The sequence below is a fragment of the Protopterus annectens genome, chromosome 7.part0 (genome assembly GCF_019279795.1).
Source record: "Protopterus annectens isolate FY-2018-M chromosome 7.part0, PAN1.0, whole genome shotgun sequence".
In the NCBI taxonomy this organism is placed as follows: domain Eukaryota; kingdom Metazoa; phylum Chordata; order Ceratodontiformes; family Protopteridae; genus Protopterus; species Protopterus annectens.
In genome coordinates, this window is record NC_056739.1 from 1,098,670,231 (window position 1) to 1,098,688,070 (window position 17,840).

The 17,840-nt window shown below is 46.1% G+C and overlaps 1 protein-coding gene across 1 annotated transcript in view; it reads left to right on the forward strand.

Moving 5' to 3' along the window:
* The window catches only part of KIF23 (kinesin family member 23), a 1,082,389-nt gene that overhangs the window by 596,776 nt on the left and 467,773 nt on the right, over positions 1 to 17,840 (forward strand). The window contains exon 14 of the mRNA XM_044076375.1: positions 17,473 to 17,483. Coding sequence (XP_043932310.1) covers positions 17,473 to 17,483 — 11 coding nt within the window. The remainder of the gene's footprint in view (positions 1 to 17,472; positions 17,484 to 17,840) is intronic.

Consider the following 17,840-nt stretch of genomic DNA (forward strand, 5'->3'; position numbering starts at 1 on the left):
TATATCCGGAGGTTACAAAATTCCCTTCCATCAATCCCCCATAGAATGAAAAAAAAAAAAAAACATCCCAGATGCCCCACCCAATCTAAAGGATCAACCAGTCACAGAAGTTTCAAGACTGCTAGAAAAAAGAGCCATCCAAGAAGTCTCCGCAGACCAACTAGTATCCGGAACTTACTCAAGATTCTTTTTAGTACCAAAAAAGACAGGGGACTGCAGTCCAATACTGGATCTCAGCAGATTGAACAAATCTGTACAAAAAGAAATGTTCCAGATGGTGACACTGCAGTCCATTTGCCCTTTTCTGGGTCAGGACAATTGGATGTGCTTGATAGATCTTCAGGACGCGTACTACCATATCAAGATGGACAGACGCTCCAGGAGATTTCTTCGCTTCCGGGTAGGGGCCAATCATTACCAGTTCAGACCTCTGCCCTTTGGTCTCACCTCAGCCCCCAGGGTGTTCACCAAGTGTATGGCAGTAGTCACTGTTCACCTGAAGCGTCAAGGATTCCAGATGTTTCCCTATCTGGATGACTGGCTCCTGACTGCTACCACCAGGCATCAACTCTTAGAGGCACGGGATTATACAATCACATCATGCACTCAACTAGGCATTACAATAAATTTCGAAAAATCTGCCTTGTTGCCCTGTCAGTCTATCACATACATAGGAGCAGAATTAAACACAAAAGAAATGTTTGCAAGATTACCAGAGGAAAGAGTTTCTACTATTCGTCAAGTGTTCATTCTAATGCAGAGCAAAAGGATTCAAGTCCAGATATGTCCTCCAAGCTCTAGGCTCCATGGCAGCTGCCATTCTTCTTGTCCCATTAGCGCGTTTCCATATGAGAATCCTTCAGTGGCTTCTTTTCACGCAGTGGTCTTTCCAGTAACTACCCATGTCTCACATGATCCTGATCACAGAAACATGCAAAAGGCACCTTTCTTGGTGGATGGTCTCCCCACTAGTAATGCAGGACAGACCTTTCATACAACCCCCTGTGGTAGCCACAGTGACCACGGACGCCTCCCTGATAGGGAAAGGGGAGGCATTATCTAGACAGGACAGTCCATGGCACTTGGCAACATCCCGAGTACCATCTGCATATCAATGTCCTAGAATTGAGAGCGGTGCTCCTAGCATTGCAAGCCCTTCAAGACTCTCTTCCTTCCAGGACCATTGCAATCCAAACGGACAACATGTCAGTGGTGTGGTACATCAACAAACAGGGCGGGACTAGGTCTTACCCCTTGTGTCGAGAAGCACTCGGACTGTGGCAATGGAAGATTTCCTCCCAACGTTTTCTGATAGCAATGCACATCCCTGGGAAATCCAACGTCATAGCGGACAAGCTCAGCAGAGCTATCCTCATGCCTCACGAGTGGTCTCTAAATCAGGAAGTTGTGGATCTTATCTTCCGCAAATGGGGACAGCCTTGCTGCGACCTATTTGCCACTCCTCTCAACAACAAATGCAGCAGCTACTTCTCCCTACTTCCTCTTCCAGGTCATATACCCAGAGATGCTCTAGTCCACGATTGGTCTCAGGGACATCTTTATGCTTTTCCCCCTTTTACCCTAATACCAAGACTCATACAGAAAGCAAAATTGTTGGGTTGTAAAATGATCCTCATTGCCCCATATTGGCCTCGACAGATATGGTTCCCATTCCTGCACCTCCACCTTCTGGATCAACAGTGGATTCTGGACCTGGTTCCAGATCATCTGATTCATCAATCAAGCGGGTTGCACCAATCCCTTCAAACTCTCCAGCTCACTGCTTGGTTACTCGACTTCCAAACTTAGCCAGGCTTTCCAATATCTCCCCACCAGTCAGTGATATTATTGTTTCCTCACATAAGTCTACTACGAGGAAAATGTATGCTAGTAAATGGAAACGGTTTTCTTACTGGGCAGAATCTAGAAATTTGGATCCTTTCTCAGCCCCAGTCCATGAAATTCTTGAATTTCTAGCACAACTCTTTCAGTCTGGTGCGGCTTTCGCTACCATTAGAGTACAACTAGCTGCCATTTCTAATTTTCATATCGGTATGTTTAATTCTAGCATAATGTCTCATAAGCTCTGCAAGGCCTTTGAGAGGAACATCTCTTCTTAGACCCCCAGTTAGAGATCGTTGTCCTCCTTGGGAATCTCAATTTAGTTTTAGCTTCCTTAATTTTGCCTCCCTTTGAACCGGCAGCATCATATTCCTTAAAATTTCTTTCTTGGAAGACACTTTTTCTGGTTGCTATCACTTCAGCTAGACTTGTCTCAGAACTTCAAGCACTGTGTTCGTCCTCCTTACCTGGTGTTTCACAAGGACAGAGTTTCTCTGAGGACCAATCCAGCCTTTATTCCTAAAGTCTGCTCAGAGAACAATTTAAATCAATCCATAGATCTCCCAGATGTTCGTGTTACACTGCTGCAGTCATTACACTTGGGTTATCCTGCCGTCAGGCAGCTCCCCAGTCGGCCTGAGTTCCAAAGTCTTGGTCCGGTGTCGGTTGCTGTCGCCTCCTCCCTGACGTCAGTGCGACAGGGGTATATACGATGCAGCCAATGCCATTTTCTTCAATCTTTCTTGCCGCTCGGTGCCCGAAGTAAAAGCAGTTCGCAAGTGCCGGTCGGCTGTCTCCTGAGATTTTCATTCCGAATCCAGAACCGAAGTCTTCTACAAAGCTAAGTACCCCGTTGGGGAAACTTTTTCTTGCCTCAGACCGATGTCAGTAAAACTTAATAACTGTATTTCTTGTGGGAAGCAAGTACCTCATAAGGATTTACATTCCTATTGTATCCCATGCTTAGGCCCAGACCACAACGTCACTGGTTGTCGGTTTTGTGCTAGGTTTAAAAAGCACACTATTAAACGTCTGTTTGATTTTGCCCGACATTATTTTGGTAGAAAATTCAATTATACCACGCCGTCGGAACTTCTGACGACCAGAATACACAAAAAATGCAAAGACAAGGATAGGAATCTGAGGCCCAAAACTGATGAAGCCTCTTCTAGGCCAGTCGCCGGTTCTCCGGTTTTCAGCGAGTTGCCTTTGCAGCCCCTGATGACCACTTCTGTAGAACCACAGGCTGCCTCTGACTCCCACGTGGAGATGGCTGGGCCTTTGGACACGCAAGTTATTCAGCCTACCGAGACTAACCTTTCAGAGGGATCTGGAGTAGCTGAGCAACCCACAGCTTCAGAGGGTGTCTTCAGGCCTACTCAGTTAAGCATTAAACCCTCAGCTAAGTCTAAGCCTCCTTTAAAATCAAAGAAACAAATGCAGCATTCTCCAAGACAGGCCTCCATGCCTAAGAAACAAATGCTCAAAATGGCCGAAGACCTAATCACTCTCATCAGGGGGTCCCATCCCCCTCCTGATAAAAGGCCTAGACAGGATGCAGACCATGACCCATCCGACCATGTGTCCATCTCTTCTGATTCATCCTCAGACCTAGGATACTCTTTACCCCCTTATGAGAATTCTGATGCCGAGGAATCAATTCCATCAGCCTCACCGCCTGAGGACTACTCCTTTGGGGGAACCCTTCATACCATGAGGGAGCATTTCCACTGGGAAGGCCAGGATTACTCAGAATCCAAGAAAAGGCTCAGAGACTTCCTTTTATTGCTTCAACACAGACCCCTTGCTATTCCGCCAGTGTTAGATATTGTGGATGATGTGTATACTGAATCCAGCTTAAATCCTGATTCCTTACCTCCAGCCCCTGTTAAACCTGACAGATACTACAGAGTCCCTGACTCGCATCAATTTCTGTATAATAGCCCTGTAGCTGACCCTGAAACCATTTCTCAGGGACCCAAAGGAGTTAAGGCCTCATCAGCCAAGAATCCAGTTCCCTCTGACAGAGATTCCAGAGCATTAGACAGATGGGGAAAGAAAGTATATACGTCTTCAACTTTAGCAATGAGAGCCTTAAATTGCCAGTTTCACATGCTAAAATATCAGCAATTTTTACTCAGTTAAAACAAAAAATGCTTCCAGAATCAGAGCCTCCTAATTTTAAAGAAATGCAGGATTTATTGCATGCAGCTGAACAAGTGGGAAAGCATACTTTGCAATGTGGTTTTGATTCTCTAGAGGCCTCCTGCAGAGCAGCAGTTACAGGCTCTGTCATTAGAAGACATGCTAGGTTAAAAGAGCATACGTTACCAGATCATGTTAAAGCAAAATTATTGGATGCACCTTTGCAGCAGGATGTGTTATTTGGAGTTAAGGCAGAAGAGGTATTAAAGAAAATGGAGGATAAGGCAAAATCTATGCAAATGGTGAAGCATTTCTTACAGGTTCAGCCTCCTAGATTTAACAGAAACTGGCTAGCTAAGAATTGGTCCTTTCCAATTACAGACCTCAAAGGGGAAGATGCAGACGTCCAAGAGGTAGAGGTCAAACACAAGGTCCTTACAGGCCTCGACAATGGGTTGCATCAGGCCAGAAAGAAGGGGAAGACAGGCCCCAGCCATATAAAAAGCAGCTCCAATGACTTCCCACTACAGCTGCCAAACAAATCCCTCTTGGCAGCCCCCTTGGGAGGAAAACTGGCACACTCCTACCACAATTGGCAAATGATCAAAGACAAATGGGTTCTCAACATTGTATTTCAAGGTTACAGGTTCCACTTTCACACTCTGCCAAGGTTAAAAGGAATGCCAAATGTGCCACCGAATCAATGGGCAGAGGCTCAAAAACAAATTACAGCACACATGGATATGAGAGCTATTCAAAAGGTACCATCACAGGAGCAAGGGCAAGGATTTTACTCAAGACTCTTTCTGGTACCCAGAAAGGACAAAGCCTGTAGGCCCATTCTGGATCTTTCATCTCTAAACACTTACCTGGATGTTCCAAAATTCAAAATGTTGACATTACAGCAGCTTCTTCCCATGCTTGGCTCGTGACTTTGGACATCAAGGAGGCATACCTGCATGTCCCTATCAGACAAAACTGCAGAAGATACCTCAGATTCATAGCTGGTTCAATGCACTACCAATTCTTTGCACTGCCCTTTGGCTTATCTACTGCGCCCAGAGTCTTCACAAAGTGCCTGGCACCAGTAATTGCATTTTGCAGACAGAAAGGAATTCAAATTTATCCGTAGCTGGACGACTGCCTGATTCAAGCAGAGAGCAAGGACATTCTTCTAAAGCATCTGGCATTTGTAAAAAAGTTAAGTTGCCTGGGGTACACAGTAAACAAAAAGAAATCAAAACTAGTGCCCACACAAGAGATTATATTCCTGGGTGCCAGCTTGAACACAACGGCCCAAATGGCTTATCTCACGCCAGACCAGCAAGGACAACTGACTCAATACTTTCAATTGATGGCAACAAAGACCCAACTCCCTGCAAGAAAAATTCTGCAGGCCTTGGGTTACATGGCATCCTGCGTACTACTAATTCCATATGTCAGACTGCATATGAGAAAACTACAATGATGTCCTTCAAGAATGCAACTGCAGTCATAACATGTGGGTTGTCCTGCCTCAGGCAGCCCTCGGTCGGCCGGATTCCAAAGTCTGGGTCCGACGTCGGCTGACGTCGCATTTCTCTCCGACGTCAGAGCGGCTGGAGTATATAAGCATCAGCCGACGCCATTTTCTCCAGTCTTTCTTGCCGCGCGGTGCCCGAAGCAGAAGCAGTTCGCAAGTGCCGGTCGGTCAGCTCCTGTATTCTACGATACCGAAGTCATCAAAAAAGCTAAGTACCCCGTTGGGGACCTTTTCTTGCCTCAGCCGATGTCAGAAATTACTGAAAAAGTTAACAATTGTCTTTCTTGTGGTAAACAAATACCTCATAAGGATTTCCACTCTTACTGTCTCCCTTGCCTGGGCCCAGACCATGACGGCTCGGCCTGTGTAGCCTGTGCTCGCTTCAACAAGCGCACTCTCAGGCGCCGGGCGGAGTTCGCGGAAGATTTTTTCGGCGACACTTTTGCTTACACCATGCTGTTGGATCTTCCGACATCGCAAACTCCCAAAAAGCGAAAAGACCGGGACCGACATCCTCCGCCCGCGTCTACCACCGACTCCACGCCAAAACCTAGCGCGAGTGCTCCGGTTCCCTCTGAGACTGTCTCTCCACCGCTCCGAACCGAAGACACCGTATTACCGACGACTCCTATTTCAGACATTCCTCCGACGCCAGTTATAGATTTTCCTCCGGATACCGAAACCGAGGAAATGCCCGAGACCATTGCTGTGGACAAGGTCACTCCTGCACGTGGAGCTGCCAGGCCCCCTATGGCCATGTCTATTAAGGCCTACACTAGGGCTAAGGCAGCCAGCAAAACAAAGCATATCACTTCTAAATCCTTACCTCAGCCGACTCCAGAGACACAAATTATGTCCATGGCTGCAGATTTAATTTCCATGATTAGAGGTTCACAGGCCCATCCTGAGAGAGGATCCCAGCCTCCTCCTGATAAAAGGCCCCGGGTTGAACCCTCTGACCCTACTCCTTCAGATGAAGATTCTGAGGGCTCTGTCCACTCTGATAGCCAGGAAGAGCTCTTTCAGACCTATGAGGACTCGGATGCAGAGGATTCCATCCCTTCGGTCTCCCCTCCTGAGGATATTTCTTTTGGTGAAGTTCTGCACACCATAGGTTCATAGGTTCATACTAGGCTATCTGCCCGAGGGCATTTACAAGTCTAGCCCATAGTTTTGTGGCTTACGCCACCCCTTTAGTTTGGAGAAACTACGCCCATTATTTTGCTGTGCCTCTGTCGAGCAGTGACACTGAGGTAATCCCTGGGGTATATCTGCGATCTCCCATCCATTGGTCAAGATTCCTCTTGAACAAGGCCAGCGAGGTGCTCTGCCTCACATATACCGGGATTTTGTTCCACAGCATAGGGAGTCTTTGGGTGATGAATCTATCCCTCCAGCACGTCCTATTAATAACCGTGTCGAGGTTAAAGTCTCCCGCCCTTGTGGCTCTGAGGGATCTAGATTTTTTGAGGTGAAGCATGTTCATCAAATCTGGGTTTGACATGGCCTTGTATGTCAGGCACAGGTCACCTCTGAGCAAGCGGTAAGCAACTGAATAGAGCTGGAGTTCTTTCAGTCGGGCAGCATAAGACAGATTTTTGAGACCCTTTATCCTTTTGGTGAGGAACTTTTGTGGCCTCTCCAGCTGCTGCAAGTGTCGGGTCAGATACATTCCGAATGGGGCATTGTACTCAATCATTGGTCTGATGAGTGATGAGTATAGGGAGACTATGACCTCCCTTGATCTAGATGTGAATCCCTTCATGATAAGGTGAGCAATGTAGAAGGTCTTCCTAACTACTTTAGCAATATGAGTGTCGAATGAAAGGCTACTGTCAACCTGGGTCCCCAGGTCCCTGATAACTTCTGTGCTCAGTGGATTGCCACCTATATGGTAGCTAGGGGTAACCTTGTTTTTCCCGAAGGGTATGACTATGCATTTCTTGGCATTTAACTTTAGGCCATGGCTCTGGCACCAGTTGTCCGTTTCTGTGAGACCCTTCTGAAGGATATCTGTGTCAGATGTGTTTTCGACTACGGCGCCCAGTTTGCAGTCATCTTCAAACTTTGTCAGCCATAACCCTCCTGTGTTTGCTTGTACTTCAGAAAAGTATATGCCAAACAAGAGTGGGCCCAGGACTGAGCCCTGTGGGACACCACTTGTGACAGGCTTTGAGTCTGACATGGCGCCAGCAACTCTGACCCTGTGGGTTCTGTCACTCAGCCAGTTTGCAACCCATCTTGTGATGTATGGGTTTACATTTAAGCTGATGAGTTTTTCAATGATACCCGAGTGGGGTATTGTATCGAAGGCCTTTGCCAGGTCGAGGTAGGCTGTATGGACTGCCTTTCCCTCATCAATGGCCTTGGTGACTGTTTCGAAAAAGTCAACCCAGTTTAAAAGGCATGATCTGCCTTTGACAAAGCCAAACTGGGTTGGATCCAAAGTCTGCAAATTCCCTATGTCTTTATTTATGAGATCCATTATGATCCTCTCCGTGGCTTTGCAGATAAGGCTTGTCAAGCTAATGGGATGATAATTTCCAGGGTCGGTAGAGGCACCGCCTTTGTGAAGTGGGACCACAGTCGCTGTGCGCCACTCCCTGGGTACGTATCCGGAGGTGAGACTAAGATTAAACAGCTGTCCTAACTGCGGGTTTAATTCCTCATTGAGTTCGTGGAGCACACAGCCGGGGACACCATGAGGTCCCATGGATGCTGTGTTTTTTGCCTTGGAGAGAGCAGTTCTCACCTGGGCGTTAGAGATGTTTGGGGAGCTACAATCATTTGGTATAGATATCTCTCCTTTTGGGGGGGGGGGGGAGTTTGCACTGAACCTGTCAGCCAGTATGTTGGCAATGTCTGTAGGATCAGTAATCTTCACATCATTTTGAACAAATTCTGAGCATATCTGGGAGTTTCCTCCCAGGTTTCTAACATAGCTAAAGAATGCCTTATGATTGTCTTTTGAGTCCTTAGCTATTTTTCTCTCAAAATTAGCTTTTGATGATTTTATGAGAGCTCTTAGCTTTTTACTTATAGTGATCAGCGGTGTCTTACCTTTTAAGGATTTTGCTCTATCTTGTAGTAGCTTCCTCCTTTTGTTGTAGAGTTTGTTTATGGCTGGGGTCCACCAGACTGGACGCTTGCCTTTGGTACAAAGAGTCTTTGTTTTGCTTGGGATTGCCTGATCCATGCAGCCCTGCAGGTGCTGGTAGAAGGCATTTGTAAGTGATTCAGCGGCTTGAGTAATGTTTACCGCTCGGGGCCTTAAAGGAGACCACACTAGTCTTTAGAAGTGTGAAGTCGGCTTTCGAGAAGTTCTTTACTGTGGTCTTTTTTATTTCAGGTGGGGGCGGGATGAGGAATTCCAGCGAGATTAGTTTGTGATCTGATCTCACCAGTGAGGGGTATACTTCCGGTGTTGAACATTGTGCTCCCATGTTCGTGATGATGAGATCAAGTATGTTTTCTCCTCTTGTGGGGATGGTGACTAGTTGTTCCATGGCATTTGAGTTTATGAATTCCAGGAACTTTTGGGCTAGAGTGTTTGGGCTTGAGTAGTGTTCCCAGTCTATATTAGGGTAATTGAAGTCACCTAGTATGATGGTGTTCGGAGATTCATTTAACCCCTCCAGTGTTTTCAGGAAAGCCATGTGAGGTTCCTGAGTTTGCGAGGGTGGCCTGTAACATGCTACAAATTGCAGAGCAGTCTTGCCTATGGTTAATTGCACCTGGATGGTCTCCGATGCATCGTGCGTTGCCACCAATCTTGAGGTGTGGGTGTCCTTGATGAATATGGATACCCCCCCCCTTTCTTGGTATTGTCCGGATTTTGGGGCCGGAACGCATGATATGAGGTAAAACCTGATAGTACTGGGGTGCTCTCAGGAGGCTTGAACCAGGTTTCTGTCACAGCACAGACATCGATGTTCTCCATACTGAGAAGGGCCTCGAGTGCGTGCATCTTGAGGTTGAGACTTCTGGCACTTGGGCAGCATTACCCTTAGTTTTTTTTCTTCATTGTGTTCTAGGGTGGTAGGTTTAGAATTTGAGCCTTGCCTAAAAAAGGCACTATGGGGGTGGCAAGAGCCTTTGCCAATATCCGGAATCCCAGGGGTGACAGGTGCAAGCCGTCCCTTGCGAAGCAGCGTGGCTTGTCCAGCATGTCATCCCAGGCAGACAGACATTGGATCCCCTTTGAATGACACCAGAGTTTAAGCCAATTGTTAAAGCTGATCATCTTATCTCTGTATTGTGGCATCATTCTTGGTGAAGGTAGGATACTGCTCAAGGTCAGGGTCATACCTGCTTGGGCTACATAATCAGAGAGCTCCTCAATGTCTCTTTTCATGTAGTCCAAGGAGGTACGTCTCAGGTCGTTTATACCAGCGTGGACAATGACCGAGTCGTACTTGTACCTGCTGTTGAGAGACCTGAGTGCTTGCGTTATGTGGCGGATTCTAGCACCCGACAGGCAGCTTACTGTGACCTTCTCCTTACTCAGTCTGGTGAGCGGGACATCAGTGTGTCTGACTATGGAGTCACCAATGACTAGTGTGTCTGGCATTGTGTTTGGCCTTAAGGGCTGTGACTGCTTGACACACTGACTGTGTGGTCTATGTGGTGCAGGTGTTGTGTTCTGAGGTGGCAGTTGTTTGGGTGTCTGCTTTGGTGGCCTCTGCTGTTTTGGTAGATTTTTGATCAGAGCCTCCGAGTATGTCTTTGTGTGTTTATGTGTATGATTTGAGGTTGTGATGGTACTATGTGAGACTGGGTCTATAGTGTGTGTGGTTACCTTCTCCTCCTGTCTGGTCTTGCCAGTCCTATATTGAGAGAGCTCAGCCTCCAGTTTGGCCGTATAGTTGCATCTCTCGCATGTATTTGTGTGTTGTGGGAGGAGGAGAGGGTTGTCTGTGTACATGAGGCAATTGTAACATTGCCTCAATATTCCCAGGTTCACCAGATGAGCAGGAGGGAACATTTCAAGTGGCAAGGTCAGGAATACTCTGATTCTAGGAAACGCCTTAGGACTTTCCTTAAGAAGCCTCAGCACAGGCCCTTAGCTATTCCTCCTGTACTTGATGTTCTGGATGATTTGTATTCTGACTCTAGTGCTACCCCTGATTCTCTTCCCCCTGCTCCAGCCAAGCCAGACAGCTATTACAGGGTCCCAGAAACTCATTCCCATTTATTCAGGGCCCATACTGCTGATTTGGCAACTATTTCACAGGGGCCTAAAGGAGTTTCAGCCTCCACCTCAAAAAATCCTTTGCCCTCCAACAGGGAAGCTAGGTCATTAGAGAGATGGGGCAAAAAGGTTTACACATCCACTACCTTATCTATGAGAGCTTTAAATTGCCTTTTTCATATGTTACAATATCAGGATTATCTGTTAGAAGATTTACAAAAAACATTAGCCACTCCTGATCCTTTAGACAGGAAGACTTTGCAGGAAGCTGTACATAACACTCAGCAAGTAAGCAATCACTTCCTGCAGTGTGGATATGATGCACTGGAAGCTTCATGTAGGGCAGCTATGACAGGGGCAGTCATTCGTAGACATGCTTGGTTAAAAGATCAACCTCTACCAAATCATGTAAAAGCAAAACTTCTGGATGCGCCTTTGGAAAAGAACAAGCTTTTTGGTGCAAATGCTAAGGATGTTAAAGACCATCGAAGAAAAAGCAAAATCAGTTCAGACTGTGAAAGATTTCCTCCAGGTTCAGCCCCCCCAGATTCAGTAGGAATTGGCCTTCAAAAAACTGGTCCTTTCCTAATCCAGAAAAGTTTCAAAGGGGTAAGAACAGACGTGGCCGAGGAAGAGGCCAATACAGAGGCCCTTACAGGGGACGACAATGGCAGCCAGGAAACCAAAGAAGTGACGCAGGGGTTTCACCTGCCCCACAACCACAGTCTCAATGACTTTCCTCTACTACCGCCTACCAGGGAACAACTAGAAGCTCCCTTGGGCGGGAAACTATCTCTGTTTGCAGAAAACTGGCACAGACTGACAAAGGACAAATGGATTTTGGACATTATAGACCGAGGGTACAGGTTTCATTATCATACCTTACCAAGAAAACAAGGCATGCCAAACCTACCACTAAATCAGAGGGCAGAGGCTATCAAGCAAATCACTCTGCTGACTCTGAAAGCAATAGAAAGAGTTCCACAACAAGAACAAGACCAGGGGTTTTACTCAAGACTGTTCCTTGTTCCAAGAAAGGAATCTCAATGGAGACCAATACTGGACTTGTCCGCATTAAACACCTTTCTCATAGTACCAAAGTTCAAAATGCTGACTCTACAGCAACTCCTTCCCATGCTGGGCAAGGGGTCATGGCTGATTACTCTGGACCTCAAGGAGGCATACCTGCATGTCCCTATCAGACAAAGCTGCAGAAGATACCTCAGATTTCTTGCAGGGCCAGAGCATTATCAATTCTCATCATTGCCATTTGGCTTATCTACTGCGCCCAGAGTATTCACAAAATGCCTGGCTTCAGTAATTGCTCATTGCAGGCTCCAGGGTATACAAATTTACCTGTACCTGGACGACTGCCTCATACAAGTGGACGACAAATTGATTTTGACAAAAAACCTGGATTATGTCATACAATTACTTCAAGCTCTGGGATACATAGTCAACTTTCAAAAGTCAAGACTGCAACCATCCCAGCAAATAATCTTCTTAGGAGCCAAACTAGACACAGCCTCTCAGATGGCTTACCTGACAGAAGACAAGCAAGACAAGTTAACTCATTACTTCAAAGGTTTAGCAAAACTCACCCAGATGACTGCAAGGAGATTCCTACAGGCCCTGGGTTACATGGCATTCTGCATTCTCCTGGTTCCATTAGCAAGACTACACATGAGAAAGCTTCAATGGTACCTAAAAAGCGTTTGGTCTCAGCACAGCAACAACTTGGAGACAATCATACCACTCATCCCATGCTTACAAAAGGAATTCCTATGGTGGGCCTCGGTGAGCCAGGCAAACACAGGTATGTCATTCAAAAAAACACAGATAACACAGACCATGACTACAGACGCCTCAGACCTTGGATGGGGGGCGCACATGGAAGGCAGGTGTATACAAGGACAATGGTCTCCAAAGGAAACACATCTGCATATAAACCAAAAGGAAATGCTGGCAGTAATGCATGCCATCGAGGTTTTTCAACACCAACTCCAGCAAGGACATTTACTGATACGGACAGACAACACCACTGTGATGTGGTACATAAACAAGCAAGGGGGCAGCCACTCTTACCCCCTTTGCAGACTGACAATGCAGCTTTGGGAGAAATCATTGAGTCTAAACATCCAGTTACTATCCCAGTTTGTTCCAGGAAAAGACAATGTGTTGGCGGACAGCCTAAGCAGGAATTTCACAGATCCACACGAGTGGAGGTTACATCCGAAGACCTTCAGACAACTCACTTCGACATGGAGCAAGCCAGAAGTGGACCTATTTGCCTCTCATCTCAACCATCTTCTACCAAAATTCTGCACAAGGACATACCATCCAAAAGCTTGGAAAATAGATGCTCTCTCATTCAACTGGAACTCACTAACAATCTATGCATTCCCACCTCTGCCACTGATGACCTCAGTATTAATAAAGATCAAAGCAGAGAAACCCAAGGGAATCATAATAGCTCTGGACTGGCCAAGACAACACTGGTATCCACTACTACGGAGCATTTGTCACAGCAGGAGGTGGACCCTTCCCCAATGGCCTCTACTTCTGACTCAACACAACTTCGAAAGGGTGCATCCAAATCTACAGACACTGCAGCTAACAGCCTGGGAGATCCCATGAATAACTTCAGCTTATCTCTCTCCAAGGAAGTTCAGCGGATACTAACAGAGGCTCGAAGGCCATCCACCAGAAAGGTTTATTGAGCAAAGTGGAAAAGATTCAGCAATTGGAGCACCAGCAAGGGACATGATGCATCACAGTTGAACATCCCACTCATCTTGGAATATTTGGCAGATATGTTAAAGAACGACCTCTCATATTCTTCAATAAAGATACATGCATCTGCTATTTCAGCTAGATACAACACTGATCCCCCTGTTTTTTCACACCCTTTACTAAGGCAATTCCTCAGGGGAATCAAGAACATTAAGCCACCAAGAAAGGCCCCAGTGCCAGCCTGGGACCTCAATTTTGTCCTAGAAAAACTGACTCTACCTCCTTTTGAGACAGCAGCTTCAGTTGACTTACAATTTCTCTCTTGGAAAACAGCTTTCCTGTTGGCAATTACTTCAGCAAGAAGAGTTTCGGAGCTACAGGCCCTAATGGCAATACCACCCTTCATTATTTTTCACAAGGACAGGGTTTCATTAAGGACAAACCCTACTTTCATGCCAAAGGTGGTATCTAGGGTTTCTTTAAATCAAGCAATTCATCTGCCTGCTTTCTTCCCCAATCCTGAGAACAAGGGGGAAAGACTGTTGCATACCTTGGACATTCACAGACAACTTCGTTACTACCTGGACAGAACCAAGGCTAGTAGAAAGTCTGAACAACTTTTTGTAGCTTACGCCCCTGCAGTCCAAGGAAAAGCAATTTCAAAACAGACTATTTCAAAATGGATTGGACATTGCATCAGATTCTGTTATTCCTTTCATGGAAAGACTGTTCCAGCCAATGTCAGACCACATTCCACCAGAGCTACAGCCACCTCTACAGCATTCCTAAGAGGGGTGCCTACTAAGGACATTCTAGAAGCTGCTACATGGAGCTCCGTGCATACATTCTCCAAACACTACAATCTCCCTCTATACTCAAGATCCAGAGCAGGCTTTGCTTCGGCAGTCCTGCAGGGTTTGATTGCCACACCATCTTTTTCCTAGAGCATTCCTCCTCCCCAGCTAAGCTATGGTATTCTACCCACATGTTATGACTGCAGTTGCATTCTTGAAGGACATAGTACAGTTTTGTACCTACCATAAATGTAGATGTCCGATAGACATGCAACTGCAGTCGGATTTTCCCTCCTCCATACCCCTCTATGCCTAGGGTCCACTACTATCCCTGTTTCTCTTAGCTGGGGATATCTGTTATGGTGTATTTGTTTTATTGCTCATTTATTTGTTTGGAATCCTGTTTTTGTCTTCCAATTTGATTACAGCCTTCCTTGGAGGGCACCTGGCATCTGGGGCAAGAAACACTGAAGAAAATGGCGTCGGCTGATGCTTATATACTCCAGCCGCTCTGACGTCGGAGAGAAATGCGACATCAGCCGACGTCGGACCCAGACTTTGGAATCCGGCCGACCGAGGGCTGCCTGAGGCAGGACAACCCACATGTTATGACTGCAGTTGCATGTCTATCGGGCATCTACATTTATGGTAGGTACAAAACTGTACTGTACCTAAAGAATGTATGGTCTCAACACTGTCAAAGTTTGTAAACAGTGATACCACTAATCCCTTGCCTTCAACAGGAGTTTCAATGGTGGGCTCAAGCTTGTCACCTTAACAAGGGACAGCCTTTTACACAACCCACAGCCAGGCAAACACTGACAACAGATGCATTGGATTACGCCTGGGGAGCACACATGGCAGGCAAATGTATTCAGGGCACGTGGCACGCAGAACAAAGGCATCTTCACATCAATCAAAATGAGATGCCAGCTGTACAAAATGCACTTATAGCTTTCAAGGACCTGCTGCATCCGGGACAACTACTGCTAAAGACAGACAACACCACAGTTATGTGGTACATAAACAAGCAAGGGGGCACTCACTACTACCCCCTATGCAAACAAGCCATGACCTTGTGGAACACCGCTATAAACCTAAAGTTCATCTGCAAGCACAATTCCTGCCAGGAGAGAAAAACACACTGGCAGACGACTTAAGCCGACACATGGATCCCCACGAATGGGAATTGAATCCACAAATATTCAGAAGGATGACACACAAATGGTGGAGCCCGGACATAGATCTGTTTGCATCCCCAATAAACTGCCAGCTACAAAAATTCTGCACAAGGAGTTACCATCCACAAGCATGGAAAGTGGATGCCCTCTCATTCAGCTGGGAGAACCTACAAGTATACGCTTTCCCACCACTACCTCTTCTGCCAAAGGTACTCATAAAAGCCAGGCAAGAAGAGCCAAAGATGATCCTGATTGCACCAGACTGGCCACTCCAGCACTGGTACCCAATCTTAAGGAGCTTAGCACAAGAACCACCCTGGTTTTTGCCTCAAATCCCACATCTGCTGACTCAGAACAACAATCAAATACTACACAGCCAGCTAAAGAACTTAAACCTAGCTGCATGGAAGATTCCTTAGTCAAGCAAGCAACACCTCTGTCCAAAGCTGTTATGAATGTCTTTCTGGAGGCCAGAAGGCCTAGTACCAGGAAAGCCCATTTGGATAAATGGAAGAGATTCTGTGCCTGGAACCAAGCTCACAGCCTTGACCCTCTTGTCTCAAACATTCCTCAGATACTACAATACTTAACTGAGATGCTGGACAAAGGCACCTCCTTCTCATCCATCAAGATCCACGCCTCTGCCATCTCTGCTCATTATAACAAGGATCCATCAATTTTCTCTAATCCTCTGTTAAAACAGTATCTCAGAGGGGCTAAAAACATAAGACCGCCCCTTAGAGCACTTACTCCAACTTGGGACTTCAACTTTGTTTAGGAAAAACTAACTTTACCTCCTTTTGAGCCAGCTTACACAGCAGAATTAAAATATATCTCTTGGAAAACTGCTCTGCTCCTGGCAATAACATCAGCACGAAGAGTTTCAGAATTACAGGCACTAACGGAAGTGGAACCTTTCCTCATTTTCCACCAGGACAGGGTGTCTTTAAGAACTAACCCTACGTTTATGCCAAAGGTGGTATCCAGTGTGGCTCTAAACCAAACAATTCACCTGCCAACTTTTTATCCTAAACCACAGAATAAAGGGGAGAGACTACTGCACTCTTTGGACATTCACAGGCAGTTACGCTTCTACCTGGACAAAACCAAAGCTTTCAGAAAATCTGAGCAATTAGTGGTAGCATATGCTGCAGGAGCACAGGGAAAAGCCATTTCAAAACAATATTTCAAAATGGATAGGACATTGTATACATTTCTGCTACACATACCATGGAAAACCTGTACCTAGCAGCATTAGATCTCACTCCACCAGGGCAACAAGCCACTTCAACTGCCTACCTCAGGGGAGTACCTACTAAGGATATTTTGGAAGCAGCAACTTGGAGTTCTGTACATACCTTCACCAAGCATTACCATCTGCCTCTATACTCTAAATCCAGAGCTGGCTTTGCCACTGCAGTGCTGCAGGGCTTTATAGCCACCCTTAATACCTTATAGAACCAGCCACCCTACCTCAGCTTTGGGATTCTACCCAAGTGTAATGACTGCAGCAGTGTAACACGATGAATATAGTACAGTTTTGTACCTACCATAAATGTAGATGTTTGAGTGTATACACTGCTGCAGTCCAGGTTACCCTCCCTCCTTCCCCTCTTACTGGCTGGTACGTACCTATGTCTTCTACCCTTACTACCTATGGGGAGTATTTGCTGGTAGCTGTAAGTTGTTTTTTGCTTTTCTTATGTATGTTTTATTAGCAATTGGAATTGCCTACCTATTTAGAGGCACCTGACATCTGGGGCAAGAAAAACTGAAGAAAATGGCATCTGCTACATCTTGTATACCCCTGTCGCACTGACGTCAGGGAGGAGGCGACAGCAACTGACGCCGGACCAAGACTTTGGAACTCAGGCCGACTGGGGAACCGCCTGACTGCAGGATAACCCAAGTGTAATGACTGCATCAGTGTATACTCCAACATCTACATTTATGGTAGGTACAAAACTATACTTTTTCTTTCCTAATCACAGCAACAAGGCAGAATGCAAGCTCCACCAACTGGATGTGCACAGACAATTGCGTTTTTACCTGCATAGAGCTAAGGAACTAAGAAAGTCAGACCAGTTATTTCTTTCTTATGCTTTCAACAAACAAGGCTTTCCAGTTTCTAAGGTGACCTTATCCAGATGGTTATCTGATACTATTGCCTTTATTTATCAGTTACGAAATAAAGAGCTACCAGCTAAACCAAAAGGTCATTCCACTAGAGCATTAGCCGCCTCTATAGCCTTTCAGTCTAGGTTGCCCATACTCAATCTGTGCAGCCGCCACTTGGGCAAACCCTCACACTTGTATCTCTCATTTCAAGGTGGATATGGTCTCCCGGAGCAGAGCTTCCTTTGGCTCTACTGTTCTGAAGAGTCTGTTCCAATGAGCCACCCGGGATTTTAGGTGCTAGGGACACTGTCCCA